General features: G+C 50.7%; 9 protein-coding genes across 9 annotated transcripts; 5 read left to right on the top strand and 4 right to left on the bottom strand.

Moving 5' to 3' along the window:
* Positions 1 to 65: 65 nt before the first annotated feature.
* On the top strand, positions 66 to 3,694 carry NUU61_008326 (uncharacterized protein; the record flags this gene model as incomplete). Its single annotated transcript, XM_056658851.1, has 3 exons — positions 66 to 104; positions 167 to 2,584; positions 2,636 to 3,694. 3 exons carry the CDS (start codon positions 66 to 68, stop codon positions 3,692 to 3,694), a joined length of 3,516 nt encoding a protein of 1,171 aa, XP_056509144.1.
* A 2,605-nt stretch (positions 3,695 to 6,299) lies between these two features.
* NUU61_008325 (wax synthase family protein) lies at positions 6,300 to 7,661 on the bottom strand (the record flags this gene model as incomplete). Its single annotated transcript, XM_056658850.1, has 2 exons — positions 6,300 to 6,816; positions 6,892 to 7,661. 2 exons carry the CDS (start codon positions 7,659 to 7,661, stop codon positions 6,300 to 6,302), a joined length of 1,287 nt encoding a protein of 428 aa, XP_056509143.1.
* Positions 7,662 to 8,105: 444 nt separating this feature from the next.
* On the bottom strand, positions 8,106 to 9,943 carry NUU61_008324 (putative NADPH oxidase (NoxA); the record flags this gene model as incomplete). The annotated part of the gene is made up of 4 exons (XM_056658849.1): positions 8,106 to 8,995; positions 9,058 to 9,467; positions 9,524 to 9,778; positions 9,834 to 9,943. The coding sequence occupies 4 exons, from the start codon at positions 9,941 to 9,943 to the stop codon at positions 8,106 to 8,108; spliced, it is 1,665 nt and encodes a 554-aa protein (XP_056509142.1).
* Positions 9,944 to 11,529: 1,586 nt separating this feature from the next.
* Positions 11,530 to 12,134, top strand: NUU61_008323 (uncharacterized protein; the record flags this gene model as incomplete). The annotated part of the gene is made up of 3 exons (XM_056658848.1): positions 11,530 to 11,587; positions 11,670 to 11,986; positions 12,078 to 12,134. The coding sequence occupies 3 exons, from the start codon at positions 11,530 to 11,532 to the stop codon at positions 12,132 to 12,134; spliced, it is 432 nt and encodes a 143-aa protein (XP_056509141.1).
* Positions 12,135 to 13,096: 962 nt separating this feature from the next.
* NUU61_008322 (mismatch-specific DNA-glycosylase) lies at positions 13,097 to 14,170 on the top strand (the record flags this gene model as incomplete). Its single annotated transcript, XM_056658847.1, has 1 exon — positions 13,097 to 14,170. One exon carries the CDS (start codon positions 13,097 to 13,099, stop codon positions 14,168 to 14,170), a length of 1,074 nt encoding a protein of 357 aa, XP_056509140.1.
* Positions 14,171 to 14,610: 440 nt separating this feature from the next.
* NUU61_008321 (SBDS family protein) lies at positions 14,611 to 15,107 on the bottom strand (the record flags this gene model as incomplete). Its single annotated transcript, XM_056658846.1, has 3 exons — positions 14,611 to 14,670; positions 14,740 to 14,863; positions 14,944 to 15,107. 3 exons carry the CDS (start codon positions 15,105 to 15,107, stop codon positions 14,611 to 14,613), a joined length of 348 nt encoding a protein of 115 aa, XP_056509139.1.
* Positions 15,108 to 16,151: 1,044 nt separating this feature from the next.
* On the bottom strand, positions 16,152 to 18,901 carry NUU61_008320 (putative Rho guanyl nucleotide exchange factor; the record flags this gene model as incomplete). Its single annotated transcript, XM_056658845.1, has 6 exons — positions 16,152 to 17,101; positions 17,156 to 17,381; positions 17,443 to 17,661; positions 17,714 to 17,914; positions 17,974 to 18,291; positions 18,350 to 18,901. The coding sequence occupies 6 exons, from the start codon at positions 18,899 to 18,901 to the stop codon at positions 16,152 to 16,154; spliced, it is 2,466 nt and encodes an 821-aa protein (XP_056509138.1).
* Positions 18,902 to 19,369: 468 nt separating this feature from the next.
* On the top strand, positions 19,370 to 20,353 carry NUU61_008319 (putative 26S proteasome non-ATPase regulatory subunit Nas2; the record flags this gene model as incomplete). The annotated part of the gene is made up of 4 exons (XM_056658844.1): positions 19,370 to 19,594; positions 19,662 to 19,734; positions 19,808 to 20,160; positions 20,219 to 20,353. 4 exons carry the CDS (start codon positions 19,370 to 19,372, stop codon positions 20,351 to 20,353), a joined length of 786 nt encoding a protein of 261 aa, XP_056509137.1.
* A 384-nt stretch (positions 20,354 to 20,737) lies between these two features.
* Positions 20,738 to 21,802, top strand: NUU61_008318 (Ran family GTP-binding nuclear protein; the record flags this gene model as incomplete). The annotated part of the gene is made up of 5 exons (XM_056658843.1): positions 20,738 to 20,803; positions 21,013 to 21,105; positions 21,190 to 21,343; positions 21,401 to 21,606; positions 21,671 to 21,802. 5 exons carry the CDS (start codon positions 20,738 to 20,740, stop codon positions 21,800 to 21,802), a joined length of 651 nt encoding a protein of 216 aa, XP_056509136.1.
* Between the last annotated feature and the right edge of the window lie 644 nt (positions 21,803 to 22,446).

Raw genomic sequence — 22,446 nt, 5'->3', positions numbered from 1 at the left:
GACCCTTGCCTCACCGCCGGGATAATATTATCCCGTGTTATCAGTGAAGCTCTGCCGGAGATAAAATGGCAGAGTCACCGACGATGGACTCGTCTGGCTCGGGAGTGAGTCTCACTTTGGTTTCTCAGTTTCATGTGGGATCGCTCTAATATTTTGACCTCTGCAGGACAAGCAATTGATTCCACGATTTGCCAGTTTCAAACCCCCTCTGGCCCCTCCGGCCCCTCCGGCCGACCACAACAATGAGAGTCATGACAGACATGGCTCAGACCACCCTCACCATTTTAGTGTGGTGAAACCGAGGGAACGTGCGAAATACAAGACTCTGTCGCCCCCTCATAAAGAGGACACTCGAGGTCGCCGTCGCCGCCATGTCCCCCAAGGACATGATAGTGCCAGTGTTCGCCGGCACTTCCACGAGCGTTACGGAGATCCCCCAAAATTGGGCTCCTTTTTCCCTGACTTTACTGAGGCTCCTGAGCATGTGGAGTCTGAAGAGAAGAACGATCTTTTTTTTATTGACCTTGAAGGTGATCCGTACATGCTCAAATATGGAATGGGTAATCGCTACAGCGTTCCCAAATTCCCTCTGTTTGGTGGCGGACGCATTCTCGGTCTTCCCAGCAACCTCAGAATCGATTTTGAGGCCACAAATGCCAGTTCGCAGGCCTTCTGTGATGAGCTGGTCCTCAAGGACATTGTCGCTCAAGACAGAGTGAGACCCAACCGAATTTGGTCTAAGCTTTCCTCATCTGAGAACGCGACCCTTCTTCGTCCCCGAAATGACCAAACCTCGGATCTCCAAGCAGATTGGATCAAAGATTTCATCCCATTTGAGACTTCAGATGAAACACACCTGCCAGATGCGCTGCCTAGCAATGGCGAAAATCACACCGGAGCACCCGAAGCTGCTCAGGTGGACCCCGTATCAGAGATTATGCAACGCAATGGGGAACTTGTCCGTGCGGTACAAGCAGATCTGACGGATGCACAGTCTTGGATTCGGTTGATTGACTACCAAGACTTTGTGCTCTTTGGCCCCCAGAAAGACAATCGCTCGCTCAGTTATAGCGAGCGGCAAGTCCTGGCCGACAAGAAGTTCGATCTGTACGAACAGGGTTTGAACCGTGTGAGCGCGGGCCCCGGTCGGGAAAGGCTCTTCCTGGCAATGCTGGAAGAGGGAGCCAAAGTCTGGGACACGAAACAGCTTTTGAAGCAGTGGCAGTTTGTCGTGGAAGCAGAGAGCGAATCTGTCTATCTACGGGTGAAATATCTCGATTTCTGTCAGACGAACTTTCTTGAATTCAACGTCGACGTGTGCTGGCAGGCGTTCCTTGACTGCATGCAGCTCAATGCAGATTTCACGGATGATCCTCAGAAGTCTCAAGTGCAATGCTATCTTTTTCTACGCCTGACCCTCTTTCTGCGTGAGGCTGGCTATATGGAAATGGCAGTGGGCCTCTGGCAGGCAGTGCTCGAGTTCACTTGCTTCCGACCAAGCTCAGTCGCGCGAAATCTCGAAATGGCTCTGTCGGATTTCAAAGATTTCTGGGTGTCAGAGGTGGCACGTATTGGAGAAGAGGGTGGACGGGGTTGGAAGAGCCGTACGGCCACTGATGTTGCTCCCCTCTCCCACGAGTACAAGACCAAAGTTGACACCCGGCGCCTCGTGGTATCCTGGGCGGCTGCGGAAAGAGAACGGATCTGCAAATCTCGAATGCCGAGCCGCGCCAACGATGTCATGAATGAGATCGATCCGTGCCGGTCCGTCATCTTCCCTGACTTACGACAAATTTTACCACATTTCTGGAATTTCAATGCCAGGGCTGTCAATATGCTTGTCGAATGCTTCTTGCGTTTCTGCCATCTACCTTGTCCGACGACCGTTGATAATGTGTACTCAATCCGGCTGTGGGATGGTGACAGCTTCCTTCGAAATGAGCTTGTGTCCAATGCGGAATATAAGCGCGAACACTTGTTTCCTGCAAACGAGGCAGATAACGCCAGCTCGCTCTTCGCATTCCCACACCACAGTTTTGTGCACTCCATCCACACTCTTTTCACCGATTCCGAATCATGGTTTTCTTCGCTCGATTCCTGGATTACTAGGGCGAAAAACGAGTCATTCCTCATCGATGTGAACTGGGTCCGTTGGACTCTGCAATCTCTGGTCGAAGTCGCTCCCTTGAGCCAAGAATTCGCTGAGGTTGCTCTGGCGGTTGAGCTCGTGTGCGATAGCAATCTGGCGACAAAATACGCGAAAAAACTGTTGAAAAAGCGGCCAAGTCTCAGACTGTACAACGCATTGGCGCTCATTCACCGTCGATCTGGCAATCATGATTTTGCGGATAATGTGTGGATTACCACTATCGAGATAGGCGGTCCGTCCTTGGATCCTCGCACGGTCCAAAGTGGAATCGTTTGGAACTCGATGATTTGGGAAATGCTGCACAGTCACAACCCCCATCGAGCAGCGGCTCTGCTCAAGGTTCTACCTTCCGGCAAAGTCGGCGATTCTCTGAAATTGTCAAATGATGCGGAACTGGCGGATTTCAGCCCTGCTGATGTGCTCAGGACGAAAGAGGTAAGTGCTCATGTTCGATGGAACCAGTGTTTGGTTACTTATTGTGTACAGTTTTTGCTCCGAGCTCAACAGCGCGCCTGGGCTCCCGTAGAGCCCGAAACATACGTTGCTTGGGTCGACAGCCTCGCAATCCTCTATTATCTCACTAAACAGCCCTTCGACCGTGTCCTCGGTGTCTACAACAACATACTTTCTACACTGGAAGCTGGCATAATTGGCATTCAAAACTGGACAGATCTCACGGTTGAACTGCTCCACCAAGCCCGAGCCCAGCTCATGTATCATCACATCAAATCGGCTCGCGTGTTCAAGTCGGCTCAAATCCGCACCGCCCTTCTCCAGAGCATATCTCTGTTTCCCGAAAATACCATGTTCTTATCACTCCTTATGTTGAAGGATATCAAGATCGGCATCTTTGATCGCTTCAGTGATGTTCGCAGCATGACCGAAATGACTGATCTCAACACCCTCCATGATTGGCACGATGACATTAACATAACTGACATAATTTCTCGGGGTGTTCCAGTTTCAACGCACCTCCTGTTAATTTACATGGAATTCGTTTGCCCAGCCTTCGGCAAGACGGTTGTCGGTTCCATCCGATCGGCCTTTGAAAACGCTATTGGTGACCGCCCCGTCTCAGGTCCTTCAGGGAAAGTCCTTGGCAGCAACAAGGCTCGGCCGAACCTCAGTCTCTGGAAATGGTACATCTTGTACGAGTTGTATTGCAACAATGACGTTTCCCGTGCTAAAGCCGTCTTCTACCGTGCCATCCGCACATGTCCCTGGTCAAAGGAGCTTATCATGATTGCTTTTGAGCACTTGCGTGGTGATCTCACGCAGCTTTTGCATAAGCCACTGAGTGAGACCCCACAAGGAGAAAACGTCGCCTTTGGTCTGAGATTTGATGCCCTCCAGGAGATCTACATGTCCACCTGTGAAAAGGACATCCGTCTCCATGCACAAATTGACCGCTGGATTATGGATATCGTCACAAGCAGTGGGTATGTTGCGGATGGTCTCGAGCCAGGTCAGGAGCCAAATGATGCTGAGTTGAAGTTGGCCCGTGCCTTTCCCTCGCCTGGGAGTATTCTTGAGGGGAGGCTTTGAGGATTAATCATCCTCTAATGGGCTTTTCTACATACGTTTGACGAGGGGAGAGAACTGGGGTATGGGGGATGAAGATGACGATGACGATGTGCTTGTTGGAGTTTGCGCCAGTCGGAGTTTTTTTTTGCTGTTTCTTCTGTACGATTATCGATTTCTAGCTAATTTCTGAATGAATCGCGGATTCATGACACTTCCCTTGTCTACAAAGCAAGCCGTATAGTTTTATATGCTTGACTCGAATCTCCTTGCACAGGACAGCGCTATCACATGATCTCACTTGTCCAGGGCCCCTATGTAAAACTCACACGGTGTTTTCTTCGCCAGAAATAACCACAAGCAGCTAAGATGCCGTGGACATGGCGTTGGAAACGGCGGCATAACCCCTCGGTCACCAGAAAAACCGTGAGCGTCCGGAATAAGACAGCGCATGGAGCGAACCGCTAATGCCTGTTCCCTCGCAGGTCAACCATTCCGCAGATAACGGACTGAAGCCGTTATATTCAGGCCCAGATCCTCAGCTCGAGTATGACCTCATGCGGGTATTCCTTTTCACACAAACCTCAGGACCAGCTGATCACCTTGTGGCAGTATCGTGGCCGTCCACGGACTGAATGGACACCGCATGAATTCATGGACAGCTCCAAATGGGGTCAACTGGCTCCAGGATTTACTCCCCGCAGATTTGCCCCACACGAGGATCTATACCTGGGGATACCACGCGCCGACGGGGACAACTGAGTCCGGAATGCCATCGCTGCAAAAGGTTTCTGAAAACCTCGTTTCGGATTTATTGGCAATCAGAGAATCCACGAGAGTATGGGCTGGCTTTGCCTGTTCCCGGTATCATAAATGCTGAAAGTTCCACAGACAAATGACCGTCCCATTATATTTATTGCCCACAGTGTTGGGGGTACGATAGTGAAGAGCGTATGCTTCTCTTGCCCGAAATTCGGGAAGCCTCACATCTAATCCGCTCTTTCAGGCTCTGCTATACTCGATGCAACACGGTGCTTCCCCGTCTATCCGCAATATCAGCCTCTCAACCTATGGGGTTGTCTACGTGGGAACACCAGAGTTGGACCAACGACTTGCCGGGCTACAGAGCTATCTGGCCAGCAATCAAGTATCAGACGAAGATTTATCTGACAGCTTCAAGGAAGCACGCTGGCTATTGGGTTTACTTCAACGCTACTCTTCTGTCAGTGACAAGTTTAGGACTATTGTTGTTCGGGAGAGCCTCGATGCATCGGCCATTGGAGGTCAATCGACTCAAGTAAGGCAAGTTTTACAAGTACCAGTGGATGTGTGCTAACCTTTTGTGACTTGGTCCATATTTAGGCAGTCTCGTCTTCGACCCATGCAGTTTCCATTTCAATAAATGCGGATCATGACAGCATGAACAAGTTTGAATCTCTTTCGAATCCCGGATATATCAAAGTCAAATGGCACTTATGCATAATGGCCAATGACATCCTCGAGAGAACCAACCCCGGGCTAAGGTCCTGAATCAGTGACTTAGAATACAGACCGATCATGAGTCTGATCTCCCTTCCCTCAGTGAATTGGTGAAGCCTGGCGGGCACGATCCTGCCTTTGCTGGAAAGTCGACAATCAGATTTCTGGTATAATAAATCTCTAGAAAGAAACAGGTAAAGGCAGGAGCTGAACCGGAAGAAAGACAAGCTATTTAACAATAGAATGCCTTAACGGGACAATATATAACTAGAGATATTTTGACCCAGCATTAGCCGCAGGCCCGCTAGAAAAAGAATCCGCGGGGGCAGCTTTGCGTAAAGCTAAAGGAGCATAATTTCCTATTAAATTATCTAAATCTCATGTTGCATCGTGATGACCGTATTTCTTTCTATTGATTCCTCCAATTCAGTCCAAAGCAACAAAAAATGTGGTCATGTGTGCGTAGAAAGCCCACGAGTATAAATTTATCGTTCCCGCCCCTGCTTTCTTGTCACCTCCCCAATCACCCACCCACTTTCAAGCCGACTTCTTCCAATTGACTCCTTTCTATATATGAGCCTTAATATCCTTCCATCTGATCTAGGCGGCTGCTATGATGAAGCTGAGCCAAATAGTTCAAGGTCGATTGGGCCAGTAGTACATCACCAAACAACTTCACGAGACTGTCTTGCTTGCTTTGAACGTTATTCTCGTGAAGTATTATTCAATTACTAATGGCACCAGAAACCAACGCAAAGAAAGCGTCATTATTAAAAGTGCCAATCATTGCTGTATCTCTAATGAACGAGATATCTTGCTGCAGTTTCAGGACAAAACACCTTTTCTTCGATCTATGATAGACGAGATCCAACAGCCCGTTTCACCTAATTCTATTGTTCTTAGGTATATGCACCACAGCAGACATTTTAGCCTCGGGTGCTGGGGGCATGGACATGATCCTTGGATTCTCAAAGTCGAGGACCAATGTTGGGAGACCCGAGGTAATATGTAGGGATAGTGCGCATAACGTTGATTAATGACCTGCTTCACTACTGTATTGTGTGTTCATGATGTATTTTATATTTAATCCCAGCACTCCCTCTATTTATGCAGTGAACGAGGACCATCTAAACGCAGCAATCTGTACTTGTCACACCTCAACCTCAAACACCAAGGCAACCACCACACCACCAACCAAAACCACTCCTGCCAGCGTAGACAGACCAATCTGACTTGCCAAGCTAAAAGGAACCAGAACCTGGTTCTGTGGCCTCAGCATCTGGGGATAGAAATACCAAGTGGAGGTGACACCCAGCCAAGCCATGGCCCAGAAAAGGCCAAGAGCCCTCTGCCACAGAGGGGGCACTTGGTTGTCTGTTTTCTTCTCATCCTTTCGTTTCCAAATAGACCTCCACAATGCTTCGATGCCATCTTCGATCATGAGCCCCAGAGAAGCCATGGCGAAGAATAACAGGGCGCCCGATTCCTGTGCCGGGATGCCCTGCACAATATCAAGTATAACATGCAGTCCACCTGAGAGGAGGAATACGATGAAGACATTCATATACCGCTCCAATAAAGACCGAGGCGGTAGGCCCAGTAGATCACGAGTGATAAAGGTACTGACAGAAGTCAGGGGTTGTCGCAATAACTGGTGCCAGAAATTCCTGTGGGTAATTGATAAGCATAGGCAGCCAGCTAATATTGACTACTGGGTAAATGAAAAGAGAGTGCAAACTTACGCCCAAAATCCCCGTAACGAATCGACATCAGCCGCCCTTCCAAACAACGGGGGACAATTGGAAGGCGAGTCAAGCCCAAATCCCACGACGAGAACCGAAAACGCCCGATGATGGAAGTCGATAAGGATACGGCTCACAACGAACCCAGCAACCAAATTAGAAACAATCCGCTCAATCCACTGCTCAACTGATAAATCCCAGCTCGGCTGCGCCGGTAACGACTCATGCTTCTTATGCTCCAAGGCCTGCCGCAACGCAAGAGTACAGAAAACATCCAGCGCCAGATACTGCCAGATGGCAATGACAATCTGGCGAATCAAGAAGCGCCCTCGAGGAGGGTGATGCAGATTCCTTCGTTGGTAATATGCCGGCTGGGAGGGCGCATTCTTGACTTGCCAGGGCGTGTTAATCCCACGAGGCTGGGTGAAAAGCCGGGTCGCATAGTAGAGACGAGCCACAGAGCCATTTTTTCCCGCGTCGAGGGGGAGATCGGTGCCGTCTTTCGGGTTGATGAGCAGCAGGTTCAGGGCTTGCAAGACGACGGTCACAAAGAGGCGGGCAAATTCACACCAGATAAATCCTGGGCCTAGTGCCGAGGCCACGCGGATAGATCGGTGCGCAATATATAGCAAGCATGGAATTGAGAGGTACCGAAGAAGAGCCCGCCTGGGGGTTGTGAGTAGAAGAGTCGCGGGGACTAGGCCGTGGGCGGCGTAGAGCAATAGGATTTCCAGAACGTTTGCAGAGGTCGATGTGCTTCGTCTGTTCATACCAGGCAGACTTCAGTATATGCACGAATGCGTTGAATTGAGAGGAAATACTTGGTTGTCCATTTTCGCGGGGATCGGCAAATCTTTGTGTTTGTTTTTCTTTTCTTTTTTTTAGGCCCACGTGAGATTCGCACACTTCTGCAGCTCATTTGCACTTTTGAATATATAGTTGACACCTGCATAGAGTATAAAACGATGCAGTGAGATTTCTCATCTCAACTGGGCTGTGTGATCACCTGAACCCTCCTAGAGAGACAATATTTCGGGAAATAATAGAACCTCAAGGAAATTGTATAAATGCTCAAGTTGATTCGTATAGCTAACTACATAGCGTACAGGATGGAAACAAGATCCAAAAAGCCACAAAACACATCAAGAGACTCGTCAGTCATCACGTTATATACAATACAAACAAAAGGCATTGCGGCCCTGACAGACACCTCCTTAAAAGTTTTCCTTCCAGAACTTGAACTTGACGTCTTTAGTCGACGACGATTTGGCCGCATTGCTGATCTGGCGCGCCGCAGTGTTGGGTCCACAGAAATACACACCAATTTCCGTTGTCGATGCATTCTGCAGACCGCTCATGTAGGACTGGTCCAGCAAGCCGAGGTGCATGGCAGTGAACAGGCGCTTGAAATCCGGACGACCGAAATTCATGCGACTGCGCAGTTCGGTGAGTGGGTCCAGCGCCTGGCCTACGGAATTGAGGTAGATGTTGGCAGCAGTGTCGTCGTCCAGCCGCTGGGTGAGATAGGTGTGGATGCGCAGGAATTCAGCCTGGCCCTCGTTGGTGGCGGCTTCGGCGGACTGGGCTTCCAGCGAGGAGAGTAGCGCCTGAAACCACTCAAAGGTCGAGGTGTTCTTGCAGATCCAGATGAACTCGACACGGCGCAGACGACGCGGCGGGTTCGGGCTCGACCGCAGGTGCCAGATGTTTTTCAGGATTGAGGCCCACGGCGTGACCCCGATGCCTGTGCCGATCATCACGGCGATTTCGTTCTCGAATACGTCTTCGGCCGGTGCTCCGTACGGCCCATCCACGCGTATCGACGGCATCATTTGGCCGTTCTGCAGCGCCACCTCGTACATACCCAACGGATCGAGACCTTCCAGGTCTTGGGCCTGCGCCGGTCCGCATCCGAGGGCATCTCCGAGGGCTCGCGTGAAGTCTCCGACCTGGCGGACGTGTACGCTCACATACTGATCGAAGGGACAGGATGTGATCGTGAATGGATGCCATTGGGTATTGGAAACGTCGGGGACCTGGAGGAAAATCCACTGGCCGGGCTTGTATTTCATGCTGGGTTTGTGGAATTGGATTTCCATTGCATCTGTAGGTTCCATATCAGCCATGATGAGCCTTCGAGTTGAAGGGCTTGACGTGTTGACATACCGTACGGGTGACGAATCACCTTCGTGATGACAGTCTCCCGCCGAGACCGAATCTCGCGGTAGAGTCTCTCGAGAAGATACAACACGCCGGCGACCAGCTCCCATCTCCACCCCTCATAACCAAGGCAGTGGTCCCAGAACGGCTGTCCTGCAAATGGTGAAAAGGGGTCGGTGGTGTCTCGCACAAAGCAGCCCGTGGCATGGGTGTAGAATGCGAGCATAAACGGGATGAACAGATGATGCGTGTACCAGAATGTCTCGTATGCCTGTTGGCGAATGCGATGATGCGCAGTAGTATACATCAGCATCATGCACAAGAGCATGACATGGCCAGTGATACCACCAGCCTGGGTGAAGTGAATTTGAACTGCTAGCTCAGGGCGAACTTGGTTCTTCTCGATATTATAGAAGCTAAGAGAGATTAGCAAGACCGGTCCGAAGGGTTAGAGGAACACAGGTCAGCTTACTTGACATAGTGAGCTGCGACATGGAGCCCCGTAAAAACAAGCAGCGCATACGCGACCTGGCGATGAAACCATGCAGACTCGTCGAGCGGCAACCATCGAATCTGCGGTCTGAGCCACCGAAGCACGTTGTGACACATGGGAAGAAGAATCAAGGTTCCATCGACTGAGAGCGCCAGTCCGGCGCCTCGAGAGATCCAGACCGAATACTGGAGTACATTAAGAGATGCCAGTTTGGAACTTGATGTTTGGAGGTACCTAGGATCATGTTAGTGACAACTGTATAACATGTTCATTGGGTTTCGCAACGTACCATCCCACGGCAAAAAGACCAAAATGCATCCCCCAGAAGACGAAGTAGAAGAGGAGCTTGGAGGCTGTGATGTCGGCTTTTTGCAGCCAAGAATCTTTGGATGCGACCATTGCGATTCACTTTTGGGGGATGTCGGCCAGCGACAGTAATTAAATGAGCGACGAGCCGTGGCGGTTGACCAGCAATCGAGGGAAGCTCACTGCAGTCGAGAAGCGGGATTCGAAAATAATATGTAATTTACAGGCGCTCTGAATTCACTTCAGATGCGGCAAGTAAACGGGTCGTTGTTTTCTCTCCATGAACTTGGCCCCAGATAACAACCTCCCCCGCTGGCCAGGTACACTCTGAAAACAGAAAACTCGGGCTGGGCGACTAGTGGAAAAACCACCTAAACAAGAACAATGAAACAGCGATGGGACCAGAAAGCGCAACTCCGGAGATTTGGTTTGGTTAAACAACGTGGTAGTGCCGGCAGTCGCAAACTCGCGCTTCAGCCCCCCGAAATATGTCGCTAGCGGTGCCTGAGATCGAGTCGCTAGACGCTCAGGGTGAAACCAACAATCTTCAGAGGTTTTTGGGTCATGGTTCCTTCGATTCAGGTGAAGTCAGAAAGAAAAAGAGAAGGAAGTTGTGGAGGAAGAATCCCAGCGGTGTGGTTTTGGCTACAGGGGGCCCAATCTATAATTATCACGGAGGAACCGTGAACTTTGACCCAGCCTTTTGCACCTCACCACGTTATGACATCTATTATTCTATTGCTCGCTTCTAATAACCCCTACAACTCTCTGATTCAGCCATTAGGATTCGATCATCCTGGTTGTGGGCCAATAGAGACAAGTCTAGTGTGTAAGTCTCTCTTCACAAGAGGATTTTATTACCGACAGGTCTCGGGCCTAATCACCACAGGAATTTCTCTCCTCATTCTCAGATACAATTTGGCTGTGGGTGAGACCCATCACACTGCAGTCTTCACAGCGTGCCAGCTGCATCTCATCACGCCAAGGCCGGTGCTATGATTTGTGATTTGCGTCTGTCTGCTCCATGGTCCACTCAGTCACACCATGCGTCACCCAATCACACTTGTGGCTAAGTGTCCTTGAAGGAATTCGATAAGGAACAGGTCCAGGGCTTGGGCTCATCACTGGTCCTAATTGGCCCGTGGCGTTGAAGAGTATCCGTGCGGGTCACGATTTAGCCCTATTTTTCGGCGGTAAATCACCCCAGACGTGCAGCGATCACCACTGTTTTGCCGCCCAGCTGTCACATTGCAGGAGGGGTTGATGTGGGCAGTGATGGAGAAAAATGAATTATTCTTAGGCTCATATCTTGTCTTATCCGGCCTGCATGGCCAAATTTTATCATCCATGGTATCGACCACAAGTCCATATATCGACCCCCAGGCTCCTTCCTTCCACTCCATGTGGAACGTTACCGGGAGTTCTTTTTAATCGACTACATGGAGCTCTTCAAGGCTTCCTAACCGCTTCTGAGAAAGTACTGTTGGTCGCAAATTAGCGCATCCGCCGGAAATCCTCTATACGAAGCTACAACGACGCCGGCGTGCAATCCCCAAGTCTCCCCAAGTCCACCAGTGTCACCCGGATATAACAGCTATACATCACTTTGGGCTCGATATTCTCTTGCTGGTCAGGAGGTTTAACACAAAATACTCACACTCTACATATAATCCAACACGATGGGCAGACTCATCAAGAACCACTGGGGGCGGCTAATCATTCTCACCGCAGCAGCCTGTAAGTTTTCCACGAGAAAGGAAAACGAAAGAATAGAAAAGAGAAAGGATACAAGGATCACACTGCTAACCTCTGACTGCAGACCAAGTGGCCAGCGCAATCGAAGGCTTCATCTGGCCCAAAGTCTTCTGGGACTTTATCTCGAAAAACCTCAACGCCGCTGTCAACCCGATCCCCGTCCTCCAAATCCTCAATCTCATTATGGGCCTCATTGGCCTGGCTTGGGAATGGCCCTTGAAACCACTGGCAGGGTCATTAGCCCACCGCAGCATAGAAATTCGACTTGTTATCTACCCGCTCAGCGCTCTACTTGCCGCCCTCCTCTACCAAGGCACAGACCCAGCAATATATTATCTTGTGGGAATTGGGGTTTATTTTTGGGCCTACAGTGAGGGAGAGGTATTTAAGTTTTTTTTTTTTTTTTCTTTTCTTTTTCTTTCTCTGCGTGGCGTAAAAAGGGATGATGCTAACAAACGTGGTCTTTTTCTAGATTGTATGCGCAGAGCCGTGGACATTACCGAAGCGCTCGAGGATAACCAAGGAATAGGCCTTGTGTCTTCGGTCTGGCTTAGTTGGTGTCCCAGACGCAGACCATTGTACATATAATGATAAATAAAAATTATGCAGATATTGAACAAAAGCATCATCTGTATCCCTGGATAAGTTCTAAGGCTTTAGGAGTTAGATGATCTTCATTTTTAGTGTGTAATATGGAACCCCTTACAGAGTTAAACTAAATACTACTATAATGTACCAGGTGGTTCCTGCGGATGGTTGTTGGGGTCGGTTTGGCTGGTTAGCCGGTTCAGTTGGACTCGTTGGTATTGCGATTCTTGCCCATTCCCCTTCTTGAGAGGGTTTCGCCCCTCGGCAGGAAGAGGATGGATTCAAAAGAAAGGAATGTACGTGCAAAAGGAATTTGTATCGAGTCAAGCTACCGGATCCTTAGGATCATTGCGTATGATTTGCAAGTCATGGATTGCTTCATAGGGTACCGTGCTTTAGATAGCAACGATACAAGCTTGGAACTATAGAGTTGACCACAGAACTATTAAAAGAAATGTCAAATCCACGTGCAATAGCTTGTCTGTTCTTTTAAATTTGTCAGGGCACCAGGAGCACCAATCCAACAGTAAGTTAGGAAGCAAATGAACTCAAGAATAATAATCAGTTTATCGAGAGCCAACACATAAAATATTGTGGGTCCGACTATAGGTAGATTGAGCCATATCAAAGTGCATAAAAAGAATCACAATGTTCAATTTAACATCATAGAAAAATGACTCGACAATTCCATTTGTAATTCCGTATGCCATATATTGATGCCCAGTTAATGAGGCAACTCGGCGGAGCACGTGAGGTGTCGACCAAACCATCCGATCCAATTTCGGCTGTTCACGTCCCATGAAGTAGCGCTGGTGCCAGACTCATGGTAACACATATGCCACAGGCAGTTACTCAAGAATCACAGCTAACTGAATTCACTAAATACAGCTTAGATCAAACCAGATGCCTTCCCTCGCCCCAGACGGCACATCCAAAGTGGAAGACGATGACCATGTCTCCGATCCAGAGGCAGAGGACGTACCAGTCAACAAGATCACCAGCTTCAACGGCAAGCTCAACCAATTCATTCATGGCAGCAGTGCCCCATATATAATTGGAGATCTCCCCTCCAAACAAGATGGCGAACTGAAGCGCAGACTGGCGGGTGCCGAGTCGGAGGATGGCATCACCAGTGGCAGTGCCGAGACTGACAGGTCAACGCCCAATTCGAAACGGAGGAGGGCGACAACAAAACCACCCATGTCTCTCTTGAGTCAGCCACCGCGTCTCACTCGATCACGCTCCAGCACCTCGAATACACACTCTCCACCCTCCCCACCAATCCCACCGATAGTCACATCCCCATTAAAACCCCACGGCCGAGGCAAGCGGAAAACACCGCGCCCCGAACCACCGCATCCTGCATCCACAAGCACAGAATCCCTCCTTCGCGACACCATCCCACCAAATCTGATCCTGTTGTTGGTGGGCGTGAACCCAGGGCTCATGACGGGGGTGACGGGGTACGCATACGCCCACCCATCGAACCTCTTCTGGAAACTGCTCTATTCCTCTGGAATCACAAGCACACGGCACGTGCCCTCGGACACCTACAAACTACCCGACCTTTACAACGTGGGCAACACGAACATCGTGGAGCGGCCCACCCGCGACGCGAGCATGCTCCGGCGCGCCGAGATGGACGCGGGCGTGCCCATCCTCGAAGCCAAAGTGGCGGCGCAGCGGCCCGAGGCTGTGGGCCTGGTCGGCAAGAGCATCTGGGAGGCTGTCTGGCGGGTGCGCCATGGGCGGGCCATTCGCAAGGAGGAGTTCCGGTATGGCTGGCAGCCAGCTGCCGAGAATATGGGCCGCACGCCGGGCGGTGACTGGGCCGGGGCCCCCGTGTTTGTAGCGACGACGACCAGCGGGCTTGCGGCTGGGATGAGCCCTGCGGAGAAAGAGGCTGTGTGGGCGGAGCTTGGTCGGTGGGTGGTTCAGCGCAGGGCGGAGCGCGCACTGGCTTTGTCGGAAGTGTAGGTGTATGGTATATCTATATCTAATATTGCTATAATGAGGGTCATGCTATACGCTACTATTACGAATCAACGATTGCTACAAGCCCAAGAACGATTCCTAGTAAGAAGTGTAAAACCAGTATGACAAGTCCAACTGCTCATCATTCATTATCTCATGGTATCAGGTATCGAAGCCTGTGGTTTCGATGCAAAATGGAAATGGAAAAGAAAAGAGTTGCCTGGTCGAGTTCGAGCTCGCCTTTGCCAGGCCGGTTCCAAGTCGACCAAAATGCAGATCTAACCGAGGATTCACGGAATAAAGGCCCATGAAGGAAAGGTCATCGTGGATGGAGATAGCGGTCAAGCCAGAGACCTCTGTGTGGAGGACAGGCAGGACCATCAATCATGCAAGAGTTGATCGCGTGCTCTGTCAACTCCACGCGATGGACATAAATACCCAGTTTACCGGGTGATTCCAATAGGGCCATTGGAGTCGTTCTTGCCGCCCTCACGCTCACGTTGCTGTATCAGACCAAGTTAGTATTGGAGTGTGCCGTTGTAACTTGCGATGGACTAAATGGGGGAACGAACCGTGTAGTTCTGGTACTCGCCGCCCTCCAGAATCTTGATCATGCACTCATCCTCGTTGTTGGTTCCGAACTCGTTGTTCAAACTGGCCTTGCTGGCGGTGTCCAGCACGCCTTGAGCTCCGTGGCTGTTGGGTGGAAGTGTTAGTCGAGAAAATAAGAAAAGTGGAAGCTTTTTGAGAGGGTGGGGAGGGGAGAAGAAACTTACGAGTGCGTCACAAAGATCTTCCAGCCGTTCAGCACTTCGCTCAATGGGATGCTGCGGTCGTTCTTCCACTTGTGCAGGATTTCGAGGTCGTCGACGAAGACAATGAAGTCGTCGGAGCGGCCCTTGTAGAAGATCTTGGAGGTGGGGTCGTTGGCACGAGGCATGATGAGAATTGGGATGGTAAATTGGATATGGATTAAGCGAATTCAAGGAGGATAGAATAGTTAAAGTAAAAGATAGAGTATTCAGAGAAGCTGAGGAGCTCAGGATTTAAAGACAGGATGTCTGATGATGATGGATGACGTCAATGTCTCCAACGAATGCAAACAACCGACTTTCTCGATGTTTCCCTGCGCCATTTCTTTTGTTGGCTTTTAGCTGACACTGCAATGGAGCAATTTCTCAAGTCTCTTCCACCTCTAATCAGCCCTGGTCCTAGAAATCCCTCTCCACCTCCATCTAGCCCAGCCCCCTCCTTTGCCCAAGCTGCCAACTTGCGCCGGACGACGTCATCGGCTCCCTTCCTTTGAATCCGCACTGACGCCAAATCAGTGGAGCCAGCAAGGTGGCAAGGACAGGTTATACCTCACGAGAGCATGTTGAATTACGTTTTGCCAAGGGTGTCACCACAATGCCCCTCTATACCTCCACACCGAAGACCTAAGAAGAGGGCAAGAGGACAAATCATGGCCCTTTCTATGAATTTACAGTACATAAATGATTATTATCCACACTATACTATCAAGCTTGTAGTCTCACCAGGCCTACCAGGCTTCATGATAATAGGAGGGCGATATGACTATCCCTCTACTTCCTTCGAATCCACCCTGCAAAGCCGATCCAGCATGGCAGTGGGCTAAGCAAATTTTCCTCCAGCTACATCATCAATGCACTACAGCATACCCCATGGATTGGATCAAGTCCCCTGAAAATGCCGCCAGAAAATCTTGAAGGGAACAATGAAGCAAAATCCAAGTGTATTCCCGCATATTTGGCTTTCATTTGAGCCTAACCCCAACACCAGCCTAGGTCCTTTCCACCTTTCGTACAGGGCTATACATATGACACAAAGCCAGACCGAGTAATGGTATAGTGAACAGAGAATGTCAAAGCCGTATCCTGCCATGTCCAAAGAGCAAAAGAAAAAGAAAAGAAGCAGCTGCCGTCATTCTTGGATCATGGGCCTGGTCATTCGCACCTCCTTCAATTTATAACGTGCTCGCTCCCAGGCTGGGACGTGGCCGGATCAGATTTTTCGGAGACAAGACACTCAGCAGCGCCATTGGTGAGGTCCACTTCTTGCGGGCTGGAGAGGACTCCGAGTTATCATCTTGGCTCCGACGCTTTTCACTGCGAGGGGATGGGGGCGCACCCATAGCCCTTTTAGCGGCGCCTTTGAATCGAAGTGTCTTCGATCGCCCCATGGTAGATGTGATTGTCCTGGGGATTTCCCCATCCGCATTCTGCTGGTCCTCGCATTTCTCGCCTTGGGCCGTCAACTCTTTTTCTTCCCCGCCGTGTCCGTCAATAGAGTGGGCGTCAGTCATCACGGGTCCGGAATGGGAGGTGCTGACGGAACTGGACCGCCTGGTGAATCCGGCATGGAGACTGAGACGTCTCATGATGGATCCGCGTCGGAAGAGATCACCCCTTCCGAGAACCATTCCTGGCAATGGAAGCACGTCTCGTGTATAGACATCCGCGACCAATCGCTCCAGTCGGATTCGTTCCATCCGTCTCGCAGTCAGGGTCAGTGCAGTACGTGAAACAGGTGTCTTGGGTCGTTCAATCTCGCCCTGATCTGGAGATGTTAACTCCTCGTGGCTATGCGGGCAATTCGTCTTCTTGATGATTACATGCTGAACATGGGACTTGCGCAATACCGCCATGGAGTCCATCGATGATCTTCGAGCCAAAGAGCCCGCGGCGTACTGAACGCGATCCAAGGGCACCAGGTCGAGGGTCACGAAAGAGTATTGCCGAGGGTCCCACGAGCCCGGCTTTTCTATGCCCGACAAGGCTGCAGAGGATTTCAGCAACTCCGTCTTCCAGTGTCTCTCTTCTGTGGCCGAAGATGCACTGAGCACAATTTCGTAGTTTTCCTCTTGATCTTGGAAGATGAGCTTCCAAGAGAACAGGCATCCGTAGCAATAGAGCCCTGTTTCATTTAGCTAACGGGGACAGACGAGAATAGTTGCATACAAGGCCTTACCTTGTCCATTGCTTGGCGTATCCATCTTTAAGTCGTCCACGTACAGGCAGGCCACTGCCTCCAGTCGATGGAAGTCATCGATGCCCCTGGCAAAAAGGAGGTAGCAGTTGAAAAGGATGCATACCATGAAGTCACCGGTGGTGCTTTCTGGTGTTCGATATACCACATGGAGAACACCGCACAAGGTCATCGGCCCCAGCTCTCTATACATATCTTGAAGTGGATGCTATGCATAAATATCATTAATTACGTCTTTGGCCCCGACCGAGCATGGGAGGATTGCGCACCAAATCTGAGAATCCGATTCTTTCCTGGAGGAGAATAGTCTTTTGGATCCGGTCTTTGTGAACGGGGTTGCCGGTTGCTGAATTGATTCGTGCCACTAAAGCGCGCAAATTCTCCACGATCTGCTCAATGCCAGCATGGGAAGATGGGCAGTCACAAATCGGGGTTTGTCGAAGCATATCCTGGAGTAGAAGTGGATATTTGCAGAGGCGCTGAACAGGCTGTTTCGCAGTCAGCAAATGAAGCACTGGCGGAACAGGGAGGCACGCCAACCTTTATCAACAGATCATTTAGCGACATGGATCGGTTTTCTTCCTGTTTTCGACTGTCCATCGATGCGACTGACTTGGACAATGCCTCAATCCCCTGGTCAAAAACTTCCCAGTTGGGAATGGACCTGCGTAGGAGGACCATATCTTGGGTGAGAATCTCATAGTTGCTGCAGAACTCCTCGTATAGCGAGAAAGAAATAGACTGTCGACCGAGAAAATGTAATTAGCGGTTGCAACAAGCCTCGGGATTCGAAAACGCACCAACTTATCAATCTCACGCGCGACTTCAAGGCATTCAAATGGCTCCGCGGACAAAGCTTTGAGCCGCTGGTTAACCGATGCTTTGAAGTTGCTCGTCCTCAGAGACCGGTTTTGAAGCCCCTTGAACCCAGGCAAGTCAATGGTGCCCAAGCGCTTGTAGAGCCCTCGAGATGCAAGGTCGGAGAGTCCACTCTCTGAAGCATTTGATGTTGAGAGAGGGGACGTTGCCTGGAGCTGACTTAGGAAGCGCTCGTGGATAGCGAGGATGCGTTGGATGTTGCGATATATCTCGGGCCTGGTGTTGAATATGGACAGGACCTGCATAGATCATCAATGATCAGCAAGGCGACAGACTACAGCTAACTGGTACACTTACACCTGTGAGTGCTTTCAAGCCAAGGACATAGTCCGACTCGGTCGTGATGATTTCCCGTAACACCTGTCGTCTCTTGGTCGCCCGCAGTTCTGCGTCCTTGTCGATGTGATGGCTAGACGCCGGTCGAGTGCTGTCGGCAGAGATTCGCGAGCCTGATATGGTACTCTGGTTGGCTGTACTCCGGGTGGTCCGTCTAGATCTCGCCATGCTCCGGCTAGCAATGCTAAGTGTAGTTGTTTTGACGGTTCCCAGTTGTGAAGAGTGCCGCGATTCGCTCTCCCACTGTTGTTCCTGTCCGTTGGGAGCATCTTGGTTCTGCGTCGAGAATTCCACCTGTGAAGAATCCGACCAGCCTTCGACAAAGCGTTGTGGTGTGGTTCGGGGGGTGTATTTGCGAGGACGAAAGCTGTCCATCCACTTTTTGAATGGATGAGCGATAGCAGGTACTTCCATTGACATCACTGCTTCTTCGGTATCGAAAAACCTCACGTCGAAATCGTCCACATCGACGAGCACCGGTTTCTCGATCTCGACCTCATCATTGTCCTTCATGGTCGGCCAGAGCAATCCAGCTGACACCAATAGCGCAGTCATGAAGAAAGATGAGATCGAGCTTTGTCAAAAGTAGAAGCCGACGCTGGATGCAGCTTCATCGTTCGGCAGTCGCGACGGAGCTTCTGGAGGGGGTACACGGCTGCGTGCCTTGTCCGAGCAGAATTTCCAGCTAACTTGAGATGTCACGACGGCTCCAGGCAGCTGTCGCTGAAAAATATTTGAATCCCATCCATGTACGTCATGGTGTGAGGCAGGTCGATAGGTGGGATTGAAATGCTGTAACCGGGGTCGGGGATTTAGAAGCCTCAGATATATCTCGTGGGCGACAGATATATGGGTGGATCATATGAAAGTGAGCATCTAGGATCTAGGATCAACTTTACAGCTAGAAATAATGTCGCAAAGATATCCATGAATAGATCTTCCACCTGGGGCAAGGGTGTGTATAGATCTCTCAGCAGCCGAATGCCAAGCGCGCTTAGTTCCATCCAGCTTGGAGACCCACTGCTTCATCCCACCGTCCTGATCATGGGCATCCCCATGGACGACATCCACGCCCCAACTGTCGCCTCCGGACCGACGTCCGGGGGTGTTCCTCGCGATCTGTCGAAGCTATCCATAGTCGATCTGATGCAAGAAAAGGAACGGATCGAGGCGGAACTGTCGGCGCTCAGCAGCGTGTTGAGCTCGGTAGGTGCTTTGCTGTTGGAGATTTGCTGTCGCATTCAACTAACAGACTGGGTTTTTTTTTTTGTAGCATGGCGTGAATATGAACTCGTCTCTCACTACCTTCGATGGCTTTCCTCGCGACGACATTGACATTGCTCAAGGTACGAACTACTTGTCTCTGCGTTCCCCCCCCACCACGCGCCACAACCCGCTGAAACCCCATCAACTGTCTAGTTCGAACAACGCGAGTACGGATCATTCATCTTCGAAATGATCATAAGGAGGTAATGAGCCACCTGGAGAAGGACCTCCACCACCATTTCGCGACCCTCCAGAATGCGCAAGCAGCCGCCGCGACAAATGGCGCCAGTACCCCTTCGGCCGCTCCTTCACTGGCAGACAACAGCTTGGCAGATGCCGGTATGCTAGGAACACCATTTGCCAAGGTCAACAGTGTGGTTCCTGGGAGCCCGGCTGACCAGGCCGGCTTGAACTCCGGAGACACCGTCCGAAGCTTTGGGAATGTGCACTGGTTGAACCACGAGCGTCTTTCCAAGGTCGCAGAGACAGTTCAACAGAACGAAGGGGTACGTGGGCCGAATCTATGTCTGTTTCAATTTTCATCCGTCTAACTGGCTCCTATAGCGTCCGCTCTCGGTCAAGGTAGTGCGCAAAGCCGACAGCAGATCTGGCACTACAATGGAATTGGATCTGCAGCTCACTCCACGACGAGACTGGGGAGGTCGCGGGTTGCTGGGGTGTCATTTGGTTCCGCTATGAGAGCGACATGCGACTCACGAGTAATGATGGCCTGTGGTTTTGTTTATTTTTGTTATCTCTTGTAGGAATTGTAAATGGATTCGGCGTTGAGGATAGGCCCTCATGATTTCCACGCGCAATCTCAGACTTCAATCCCGTAGCGACGCCTTTGGGGTAAAAGTAGCGAAATGCTCGCATTGTTGTCCCTACGTCACGCACCTCAGGCACACAAACACACGTGACCACCCAGCGACCGGGCCAAAAATTCCATCCACCGCGTTGTTCCCCTTCTTCCTCCCCTCTCCTTGACAACTCCCTCGCTCCCATATTTCATCGCCTGTTTCACGGCTCTTTTATAGACCTTTGAATCCTTTTCTCCTTTTTTCTTCAGTCGCATTTTTCATCATGGCTGAGCAACAGGGCCCACCTACCTTCAAGCTCGTCCTGGTCGGTGACGGTGGTACTGGCAAGGTAAGCCGATCTGCCTCCTTGAATTGCTGATGGCATTCGGGGCGATGTTCTTTGGGTAGCGACAGTCGCTGGCCCAGATGGTGGCCTTGACAGCGTTTTCCCGCCGAATTCCCCCCTTGCCCCGCGCATGTCAACAAGGCAAAATAAATATCTGCCCAACGGCTTTTTCCAACGAGAATTCATCACTGACGCAACCAACCACCTGGCAGACCACCTTCGTCAAGCGCCACCTGACTGGCGAGTTCGAGAAGAAGTACATTGCCACCCTCGGTGTTGAGGTGCACCCTCTTGCTTTCACCACCGTATGATATGCCCCGCCGAAGAGCCCCGCTCCGAATCGGTCACCTCCCCCATGGTCTTACTGGCAACTAACTCAACCCGAATAGAACCTGGGCAACATCCAGTTCGACGTCTGGGACACCGCTGGCCAGGAGAAGTTCGGTGGTCTCCGCGATGGATACTACATCAACGGCCAGGCCGGTATCATTATGTTCGATGTCACCTCCCGCATCACTTACAAGAACGTCCCCAACTGGCACCGTGAGTTTTCCGTGGCGAACTTCCCAATCGCCGCAGGCAGTCGCTAATTCTAACCAGGTGATCTCGTCCGTGTCTGCGAGAGCATCCCCATCGTGCTGTGCGGTAACAAGGTCGACGTGAAGGAGCGCAAGGTCAAGGCCAAGACCATCACCTTCCACCGCAAGAAGAACCTCCAGTACTACGACATCTCGGCCAAGTCCAACTACAACTTCGAGAAGCCCTTCCTGTGGCTCGCCCGCAAGCTGGTCGGCAACCCCCAGCTGGTGCGTATCTCTCCGTTCTCCAGATCAACCTATTGCGTGCATGCAAATGTTAACAACCTTCCAGGAGTTCGTCGCCGCCCCCGCTCTCGCTCCCCCGGAGGTGCAGGTCGACCACGAGCAGCTCGAGAAGTACCGCCAGGAAATGGAGGTCGCACAACAGATGCCCCTGCCCGACGAGGACGACGCCGACATCTAAGCCGGTTGACCCCGTCAGGTCCACGACCTTTTCCGACCTCGGAGTTGCGAGCCCCCCCCCTTTCCTCTCGGGTTATCTAAAAGCGACCGAGAGAAAAGGTCGGCCCTCGAATCTTTTGGGTTTTGCACTGCAAAAGCAAAGTCATTTTTCCGAAATTACGATACAATGAAAGCGGTTGGGGTCGTGATTTGAAGAATGGGACGGCACGATTATGTTATTTTGTTTTTGCCCCCTTTATTCTGGTTTTTTTCTTGTCTCTCCCCCAAATCCTCCCCTCTAGTAGTTTAGACGCTTACCATTTCAATGCCTCCATATTTCTCCCCCCCCCCCCCCCCCCCCAAAAACCATCAAGCGGCATAAACAAAACTTAAATAAGATGAAATAAGGAAAAAAAAAAAGTCTTTTCTTTCAACAAGACTGAATTCGCAACATACTTCGATTCCCTCTTTTCAGAATTTAGAATGTAGCGTGGTAGAGCTAAAGCCTTGGAGCCAGAACTATGCAGACAAGAACAAAGAAATAAGAGGCCCGCAAAAAAGTGGGTTGATTCAAACAGGGATTTCGCTGGGCAATTATCAATCACCAAACCAGGTGAAATAAATGGCGACTTCGCAAACAACAAAGACAAAAAGGGGGTATAAAGT

Source organism: Penicillium alfredii (genome assembly GCF_028826965.1).
Source record: "Penicillium alfredii strain IBT 34128 chromosome Unknown utg000010l_segment0_segment0, whole genome shotgun sequence".
NCBI classification, from domain to species: domain Eukaryota; kingdom Fungi; phylum Ascomycota; class Eurotiomycetes; order Eurotiales; family Aspergillaceae; genus Penicillium; species Penicillium alfredii.
This window is presented reverse-complemented; position numbering and strand designations above follow the sequence as displayed.